Source organism: Leopardus geoffroyi, chromosome A3, assembly GCF_018350155.1.
Source record: "Leopardus geoffroyi isolate Oge1 chromosome A3, O.geoffroyi_Oge1_pat1.0, whole genome shotgun sequence".
NCBI lineage: Eukaryota > Metazoa > Chordata > Mammalia > Carnivora > Felidae > Leopardus > Leopardus geoffroyi.
In genome coordinates, this window is record NC_059336.1 from 6,428,128 (window position 1) to 6,438,324 (window position 10,197).

Below are 10,197 nucleotides of genomic sequence, written 5' to 3' on the forward strand. Positions count from 1 at the left end.
GAATCTAGGCTGAGTGGCTCAGGTCGGGGCCAGGTAGGGGTTAGGGAGCTTAGAGCCGGGCAGCCTCGGTTCCCAGGGGTGTGACGACTAGGAAGTGCCGTGTCTGACCTTGTGGCAGGGCAGGGCGATGTCACAAGAGCTCTATCTGCACTCTCCGTGACCTCCCATTCATTCACACACACTCCAGGTGTTTATTGGGCATCTACTAAGTGCAGGCACTGCCGTAGCACTGGAGACGCAGCCCTGAATAAGAAAGCCCAGCTCTGTCCCTGGAGGAGCTGACTCTCCAGAGGGGAAGACACATGATGATAAAAGGGACAAATGATTGAGAAAGATGATTTCAGATGTTGATAAATGAAGACGAGGCGGAGAATGAGAAAGACCAGGGAAGGTGTGGGAGGCGATTGGATGGGCGGTCCAGAAAGGCCTTGAGCAAGCGTGTGAGTGAGCGAGTGAGCGAGTGAGCGAGTGTGGAAGATGCTGGTGGGGAGGACGCACGGGACCCAACGCCCCTACATGAATGTTCCCAGGCAGGGGAAGGGGCGGGCAGTGTGGTGGGGGGCTGTGGGGAGGGGGTCGGGCACGCCTCGTGGCCCCGGTAAGTTCTCCACCTACATTCCCTCTTGCCCTTCTTCCACAGAGACTGAGTTAAAGTGTCTTACTTCCCATTCAGAGGTGCTAGAGGCACAAGGAGAACCTGTGATTACTCCCCACCCACAAACAAGGTCCCGAGGTCCTGAGCGCTCTTGCCCGGAAGTAAGTGCAGCCTGCACCCCTGGGAGACACATCACCATTGGGTCTGTCAGAGTCTAAGAATTTTGGCGCCTTTACCTCTAAGTCTTTACCGCGACCCTCCTTGAGGGGCTCTACGACCACTACCCCCAGGATTGGGATGTAAGACAGCCAGCGGGTGTTTGCTCTTTAATCGAGGCTGAATCTGAACTGTTAAGAATATCTGAGAGTATTTAAATGTGCTTAAAACATAAATATTGGGGCGCCTGGGTGGCTCAGTCGGTTAAGCATCCGACTTCAGCTCAGGTCGCGGTCTCGCGGTCCGTGAGTTCGAGCCCCACGTCAGGCTCTGGGCTGACGGCTCGGAGCCTGGAGCCTGCTTCTGATTCTGTGTCTCCCTCTCTCTCTGCCCCTCCCCTGTTCATGCTCTGTCCCTCTCTGTCCCAAAAATAAATAAACGTTAAAAAAAATTTTTAAAAAATAAATATTATTTTGATCAATTCTCTGGACATCCACCCTTTAGTAATGAGGGGACAGACACTTGTTTGAAAACTCCCTTCAGAAAAGCAAGTGAGCACGCCGTCACGTTTACGAAAGAAAGTGCAGCTTGTAGAGAAAATACCTTCAGAAAGTAGGTCTAAAAGAGAATTTCAGGGTGGCTCAGTTGGTTAAGCATCTGACTTCAGCTCAGGTCATGATCTTGAGGTTGGTGAGTTTGAGCCCTGCATCAGGCTCTCTGTCATCAGTGCCGAGACCAGCCGGGATCCTCTGTCTCCCTCTCTCTGCCCCTCCCCCACTTGCGCTCGCTCTCTCTCTCTTTCCAAAATTAACATTAAAAAAATAATAAAATAGAATACCATTTCAGAAATTCTCAGAAAGCGAAGGAAAACAAATACCATGCTTATCTGACTCTGTGATTCTCCTTCAGTTCCTGGACACGTACCCCAGTGAGACAAAGGTGCTAATTTCAACATCACTTCTAATGGTGTGTATTCATCTGCACACATGTGCACACACACATGCATATTCAGAAGTCAACACAATTTGTAACAAATGGGACTGCATCGCTAAAGTACATGCAGGCTCCATTTTCATAAATGAGGCACTTTTTGAAACTGCCCAGAATCCCAAACAAAGATTTACATGTAATAAAATCACTCATGCACCCTGTCTTTTAGACTTGACTTTCTTGAATGGAGTTGAACAGGGAATCAATCAGCTACAGTCCAGTAAGTCAACAGATGAGGTGTTAGACGGACCACTTTGCCACACATGAGGACTTCTACGTCTGTTGCAACCGTACTGTGTGAGCCCAGCATTTCTTATCACTAGTATCAGCACGTTTAGTTTTCAGTTTTCTCTTGGTTTTATAAGACATTAAGGAAAACCTCGTGAAAAGCAGACAACTACACAAAGGTGAATGCTCTACCAACATGAAACCATCGGGTGACAAAAAGCAGCAGCACCACGGGACGGCGTGACAGGGCAGTCGCTGGTCACCACCCACTGTCCCCAGGCCACCTTCAAGGTACGAGAGGTGCTCTGGGTCCCCTTGGCTGAACATGAAGGTGCTTCAAAGCAAAATGCACCAAAGCAGAGAACCAGTTACGTGCTATGACCCCTGACAGCATTGTGTGACCCTTTGATCAAAGAGAATTAATGAACAATAATCAAGGAGATCAACTGTGCTAAAACAAATGGAACTCTAATACGTATTGTTAATTGTGAAAGGCAAGAAGCTCGACAATGGATCAGTTACTGTTCCCATTTGTATAAAGCCTTTTAAACAGTGTATTATCTCACATGGGCGTCGACCGTTCTGTAGGGGTGCCCAAGAAACCCTCTGCTGAGGTTGCCTGTGGACTAGGAGTTGAAGACGTGAGTTCTTGCCCAAGTACTTACTGCCTTTATGTGGACTGATTGTTAGAAGGACATTATTAATTCAATATTAAATTTTCTTGTGTGTGATCATATTGGAGTTGTGTACAAGAACGTCCTTGTTTTTAGGAGACACATGTTGATGTTTTGGGAGGGGGGGTGAAGGGTCATTATGCCTACAATTTGTTTTCAAATGGCTTAGCAACAGCAACAACAAAGTGTGTGTGTGTGTGTGTGTGTGTGTGTGTGTGTGTGTAAATATACACAAATAGATGCAGACAAATGTGACAAAGTGCCAGGAATCACTGAAACTTGGTGAAGGATATACAGGGGTTTACTGAATTACTTCCCCCCCCCCCCCCGGCCAGTTTTCCAATGGTTTAAACATTTTTCAAAGAAAAAAAAAGTGGGCACAAAATTCTAGGGTAGCTTCGATATTTACACACAATCCATACAAGAGAGGCGGTCATGGGTTACTCAGCCATAAATTCCACTAGTGACATACATTAGTATTACTTTAATAATCAATAGCATATATTTAATTCATATAAACAAGCTTCCCATTTAGTAATTGTTTCATTTTCTTTCCTGCACGACTGAAGGTTTAAAAAAGGTCTAGCAAGATAATCCCTGAGCTTTATTTTCTTTGTGTCTGAGCCATTTTTCTTTTTAAGCAGCCATTACAATGTTCTAGACAGCGAATCTTTTTTGATTCATGCCACAGACCTGAGCCCCACTCACATGTACCAGTACAAAAATTACCGGGAAATGGCATGCAGAATGCCCCCTGTGGACTCAGCAGGGGAGGCCGAAGCCAGATCAGCACTCTGCTCTTGGGAAGGAGCACAGAATCAACCTGGGAGTGACACTAAGTGTTTGCAGGGTCCAGGGAGAGGAGAGGTCAGGGTGAGCTGAGGCCAAGACCCGCATCTTGCTGGGAAAGCTGTTTGGAAGCTGAGCGGACACAAAGGGATGGATTGTGTTCTCAACCCCATGAACTGGTTTCTGCGAGAAGTAACTTTCATCCATCTCTGAATCCAACTGGTCAGGGGCTTTGGAGCACCCCTCTTTTCCACACTTAGACTTCTAGTAAACTTTTCCATCTCCAACCTACATGTTACTAGTATTCACCCTTCGACTTCATTAGAAACTTGGAACTAAAGTCAGTCATTGTCCTTAACCATAACTGGTTGTTTGGTGAACTGCCCATCCGAACGGCCCCCCGTCACTCACCCTGGGCGTGCCGTCCATGATCTCTGCTCCCTTCATGCTGGTGTGAAACAGCTCCCGTGAGCTCTCCGGCTGATATCTCTGGCTTCAGAGGAGGGATTATGCAATGTCACTGCATGCCTTGGGCTGGTTCTCAGAAACTGAATTCTATGGAGCTATCTGACAACACGGGAAATTGTCACAACGATTCTCCCAGCAGGCAAACTTTCTGCAAAGCGCGATAAGAGTAAAACGAAAGGGCTGACGGAGAGGGGACAGAAATCCAGGCCACACTCACTCTTCGATGCCTGGCATCTCATTTGGTCTATAAGTAGAGAGTGTCACACATTTGCTATGTGAAACCACAAACGAAGAAAAAATAACACTCTTCTGCTTTGTAGGGTGAAGTTCCTACTTTCAAAGCTCGGTGTAGGAACGCTCTGCATTCTCATCCCACAAACGCTGTGAACAACTCCCACCCGACACACCAAGCTCGTTTTCCTGATGAGAGGCCACTAGGACAAATTTGTGACCACGGTGGCTGTTTCTTTCTTCCTGCTTTCTAAACTTGTCCTGCCAACAGCCGGGAGAAAACAAGTCAAGGGGAATGCCTTAAAGGACCTGGTCCCAGCACATCTCTCCTCGGAGGCACAGTCCTCCGTGCTGTCACCCCATACCCACCCCACCTCCTGGTCTTTGCTCACAAAGCTTCACCATGAACATCTCCTGGGTGCTGACTCTGTACCAGGGCCGTGCTGAGCACCTCTCAGTACAATTCTATTATCTCTGAAATCTCATCCACCCACCGTCTGAACTTGAAGCCACACCGCTAATTCGTGCAGCTCAACACTGCTTGCTCGGCCTTTCTACTTTCCCTGAATTCCTCCTCAACGTTGAGGGAAGACATATACAGGGAGGCAGACTCCTTGCGGGGCACATTCACGTTGTTACTTCATTTAAACAGACTGGCACCCGTTCTTCCGAGCCTGCCTCAGGTAGCACCTCCGACGGGTGGTGTCTCCCGTTGCTACCTGCCTGCAAGTGCTGTGCTCACTGCCTGGTCTGCGTGGCACCCACTGCTGAGCAGTCAGTCCTCACGAGTCTGAGCACCAGGAAGGGTTTACTTGTGGACACAGCCGACTGATTTCTGGCTGAGACAATCCATGTTTTAGATTGGCATCGTTGTTGGAAGTTAACTTCCGGGGCCGAGTAACTGACGTGTTGCAGATGGGAGCAGATCACAGGGAGGGAACAGTGACCCCGCAGAATGAGGACGAACTGACTTAGTGACAAGTTCAAGGTGGAGATCCCAGGAGGGGAAGGCAGAGACGGGAGGATGGGGAGTAATTTAGGGAAGTCTTCATGGGGAAGGCAAGATGTGAGAGGCGGGGGCAGATCAGGGTAGAGAGTTCCTAGCTGTAACACCATGAATATGCAAAAAAAAAAAAAAAAAAAAAAAGATAGATGGAATTAGCAAGTTCCATTTAAGGAAAGCAAGCAGATTCAGAGGAAAGAGTAATGAGTCATAAGGGCTGAAGTTATGAATGACAGACAGTCTGGACTAGCAGAAGGACTTTATCTTATTATTTGTAGGTAAGACAAAGAAATCGTTAACACAGTACTCTCGCAACGCATATAGCTAGTCACATTTGTAAGGCAAAGGCTCTACAAAATGGCAGATGATTTCCATGTGATTGAATGTGAATCTGGGCATTTTTCTTGGGTATGCCTCTTCGCCCCTGCTTTCTTCTGGCCCTACCTGCGCCTCTGTGCTGGTGGGCACGGGCCGGGCAGCATCTCGAGTAAGGAACATGGAGGCACTACTGAGCTAAGGCTGAGGTTCGTGTCTCCAGGGTGGGACTCTATTAACCTAAACTTGGTGCTTCCATGTATATTTAGATGTTATTATGTTATGGTTCTGTTTCAAAAAGTCCCAGGGGCGCCTGGGTGGCTCAGTCGGTTGAGCGTCCGACTTCGGCTCAGGTCATGATCTCACGGTCAGTGAGTTCGAGCCCTGCGTCGGGCTCTGTGCTGACAGCTCGGAGCCTGGAGCCTGCTTCTGATTCTGTGTTTCCCTCTCTCTCTGCCCCTCCCCTGCTCATGCTCTGTCTCTCTCTCTCTCTCTCTCTCAAAAATAAATAAATGTTAAAAAAAATTTTTTTAAGTCCTTATCCTTCACAGATATATACGGAGATATTTATGGATAAAAATCCAAGATTTGCTTCAAAATAACTCAAGAGAGGGGAAAGTGGGTAGAGGTATAGATAAAATAAAATTGGCTATGAGTAGCAAATTGGGGAATCTGGGTGATGGCTACATGCAAATTCATTGTACTGTGCTGCTGACATTGAATTAAAAAATTAAAGCTTTATTAAGATATAATTCACATACCACAAAATTCATCCTTCTAAAGAGTACAATTCAGCGTCTTTTAGTATATTCAGGTTGTGCAATCATCACCATTCTCTAATTTGAGAATATTTCATTGCCCTAGAAAGAAAACCCATACCCATTGGTGGTCACTCCTCAGTCCCCTGTACCCTGGGGACCTGGCAACCATTGTTTTACTGGATGATTGATTCTTGCATATATTTGAAAGAAAGCAAAAAAGGATGGACAAACTTGTTTAAGGTCATGCAGTGATGTGACTGAGGCAGAATCCAGACTCAAGTCTCCTAGAAAAAAGGTAGACTTCACACCTGGCCCAGTTTGAACTGTTCCCACCACCTTGGCAAACTTCTGACGGTGGTTCTTCTGCAGATTGGAATGCTGTGATTTGCATTTCTTCTTCCTCCTCCTCCTCCTCCTCTTCTTTTTGGAAAAACCTAAATTAAAAAAACAGAATGTAGGGGCACCCAGGTGGCTCAGTCGGTTGAGCGTCCCACTCTTGGTTTTGGCTCAGGTCATGATCTCACGGCCATAAGACTGAGCCCATGTTGGGCTCCACACTGGGTGTGGAGCTTGCTTAAAATTCTCTCTCTGGGGCGTCTGGATGGCTCAGTCGGTCAAGCATCCGCCTTTGGATCAGGTCATGATCTCAGGGTTCGTGAGTTTGAGCTCCGCATCGGGCTCTGTGCTGACAGCTCAGAGCCTGGAGCCTGCTTTGGAGTCTGTCTCCCTCCCTCTTTGCCCCTCCCCTGCTTGCTCTCTGTCTCTCTCGAAAATAAATAAATGCTAAAAAAAAAAAAAAAAAAAAAAATTATCTTTCTCCCTCCCCACTGCTCTAACAAAACAAACAAACAAACAAACAAACAAACAAACAAACAAAAAGAAGGAAGACACAAAAGCCATAGATTTGATCCTGAAATGAAACAGACTCACTCCTACCTGGATACCTAGTGTAGTATTTTGTGAATGAGGGCCTGGCTTCTCAGTTTGGTGTTTTGTCCTGTCATTTTTCTGAATGAAAGCCCTTAGACGTTCGTATTTACTTAAGGCAAATGCATCCTTCTGTGCACAAACGTTGCAAGATTTCACTATTCTGGGAAATTGGGTGGCTTTCGTAATATCCCACTGACTGAAGGTTGAAACAACTAGAGAGTTCAAGGGAACCAAGTACGAGAGACTCTAACGAGGTAATTTTTTCCCCCTTAACAAATGCTACTGAGAACAGTATTTTGGATGGATTTTCTCCTCAAAACGTAGGGCGTCTGATCACTTCACTCCTAGAGCTCCTAATAAATGCGCAGGAAGGAAGGCTGCTTTTGTACATGGACTGTTGTTTGGTATGCCTTATACTGTTTTCACATGAACCTTTAGCTATCAAGCTCCTTGACGGTAGTCTTTGAATGCTAGGCACTCAGTACCTGACTTTTTTTTTTTAATGTTTATCTATTTTGAGGGTGGGGGAGGGACAGAGAGAGACGGAGAGGGAGAATCCCAAGCAGGCTCTGCACTGTCAGCGTGGAGCCCGACACGGAGCTTGATCCCATGAACTGCGAGATCATGACCTGAACCCAGATCAAGAGTCTGATGCTTAACCGAGCCACCCAGGCACCCCAATACCTTCCTTTTTAAAGTGCAGCTGGACACCAGGTGAAGAATAGCCAGATCATTAAAGGCTTGGCAGGAAATGTCAGACTGCACGGCTTTAAAATCATCTGATAATCCAGTAAATTGTAACCTCATGAAGATACCTCTAATACAGCTCTTTTCGTCGAAGTAGAATTTCATCAATTGTCACCAAATTCAGCTAAATTCCCTAACGTACAGATAAAACAGGGAAGGCTGGGATTCTACAGCTCCAGTAATTGTCCGTGCTGACTCAGTTTAATAACCTAAATTTTGAGGGGCATCTGGGTGGCTCAGTCGGTTGGGCGTCCGACTTCGGCTCAGGTCATGGTCTCGCGGTTCGTGAGTTTGAGCCCCACATCGGGCTCTGTGCTGGCAGCTCAGAGCCTGGAGCCTGCTTCGGATTCTGTGTCTCTTCCTCTCTCTGCACCTCCCATGTTCATGCTCTCTCTCTCTCAATAATAAACAAACATTAAAAAAAATTTTAAAAACCCCAAGAAAACTAAATTTTGACCCCTAGGTTGAGAGGGAAAGGGAACCAGAGCAAGACTTGAGAAACAGGACGCAAAGGAAACATTGCAGGTGTCGAGGTGCCGCTGGGGGGAAGGCCGGGTGCTAACAGGGAGCACCGGAAAACCCAGGGCAGAAAATGGTGCCCCAGGATAAGGCCTCATGGTGGGGTGAGCAGCCAGAATGCGAAGAGTAAATTCACCAAAGGGTGAGTGGGAAAGAGGCTTCACAGATTAGAATGCCCGCCAAGTGAGTTGGAAGGCGGAGAAAAGCGCCCAAAAAAGGCCAAAGGCATGAAGAATGAACGCTATAGAAATGACCATTTTCCCAAAGGTTTTGTTGTTTCAATCCACCGGGTCACTTCCTAGTCTCTGTCCTGGGTCCTGTTTGAGATCTTCATATCGGACACACTCACGTATCGTGCGTCTGCGAATTCCAAGTCTCCAAGTGCGACTCTAGTTTCTACTGCTTCTCATCATGGCGGCTGTTTCCTCACATACTGGATCATGAACCCCTGATTCTTAGATCTGTATCTGAGAGAACGGAGGCCTGGGGGAAAGAGGTGTTCTTCCTTAATTTGTGCTGGCTTCTTTCTGTCAGGTGTCTTTGGCCACCGTCAATGGGAGTTGCTTTAAATTCTCAGCTTGCTTTTCTCCAAGCCACATAGGTAGTGTGAGTCGTTCCCACCTTACTCGTACAAATAGTTTATAGATGGGATTCTCGTTAAGATCTGCCCCACAAACCTGAGCCAGCGTCCAGGCAGGCAGGTGTCCTCTTTCCTGGAGGCAGGGCTTTTGGCAAGTTTACCCTTTGGAGGGTACCTTTTGGGTTCTGGGTACCTTTCTTTCTAGGTCTTGATCAAAGCTCCCACCTTGTGGTCAGAGCTCAGAAATCATTAGGCTCCAGGGGAGTGACAAATGCCCTTGGTTCAGCTGGATGCCCTATCGGTCCTGATGGTCTAGATTTGTGGTTTTTGGTTGTTTCTGCCTCTCAGGAACTGCCTGAGAATTTCTTGCTAGCTCAGCCATCTATTTAGAGATTAAAAATAAATTCTAAACAGGTGTGTATTGAAAGGGCTCTCTAGAGTATCTGGTCCTTTGGGGCGCCTGAGTGGCGCAGTTGGTTAAGCGTCCGACTTCAGCCAGGTCACGATCTCGCGGTCCGTGAGTTCGAGCCCCGCGTCAGGCTCTGGGCTGATGGCTCAGAGCCTGGAGTGTTTCCGATTCTGTGTCTCCCTCTCTCTCTGCCCCTCCCCCGTTCATGCTCTGTCTCTCTCTGTCCCCCCCAAAAAATAAATAAACGTTGAAAAAAAAAACAAAAAAAAAACTGTGGTTAGAGTATCTGGTCCACTGTATTTTCAGAAATAGAAGTCTTCCCCCAAATCTGTTTATATCTTGCTGTGTTAAAAAAAAAAAAAATCACTTCACTGATTGAGTGCATGTTGGGGATGATTTTGATTAAGCACTTTAATCACAGAAAAGGAAGCTGTGACATTGAAATGACTTGCCTTACTACCTAACATGTCGCTAATACAGCTGAGGCTGTTCCCCCCATCACTGCCCTTCCAAAGGGAAACCAAAGTTTAAGGTAAAAGATTGGTTTCTTTGAATCATCATAAGAAATGGAATTATAAAGTTTTTAGATTTTAAATTTGTAGAGTAAAAGAGATACATAGCTAAAGGAGATCTGCTATAAAAATCGTACTTCTAGAATGAAACACTAAAAGAAGACCATGAAAGTTTTCAGTCCAAAGTCATGACTGCTGTTGGAGAACACATGTTCAAATATGTAAACATTCAAAGCAAGGTCCAAAAAAAAAAAAAAAAAAAAAAAAAAAAAGGACTAGCTTTAAATTAT

The 10,197-nt window shown here is 46.3% G+C and overlaps 1 protein-coding gene across 2 annotated transcripts in view; it reads right to left on the minus strand.

Annotated features, from left to right (window-relative positions):
- Window positions 1–4,487, minus strand: part of CASS4 (Cas scaffold protein family member 4) — a 37,958-nt gene extending 33,471 nt beyond the window's left edge. Inside the window, exon 1 of one of the 2 annotated variants that reach the window (XM_045444161.1) lies at window positions 3,844–4,487. In XM_045444161.1, the coding sequence (XP_045300117.1) occupies window positions 3,844–3,879 (36 nt within the window). In that variant the 5' untranslated portion in view covers window positions 3,880–4,487. The remainder of the gene's footprint in view (window positions 1–3,843) is intronic. The other variant, XM_045444160.1, reaches the window with a different exon arrangement.
- Window positions 4,488–10,197: the final 5,710 nt, after the last annotated feature.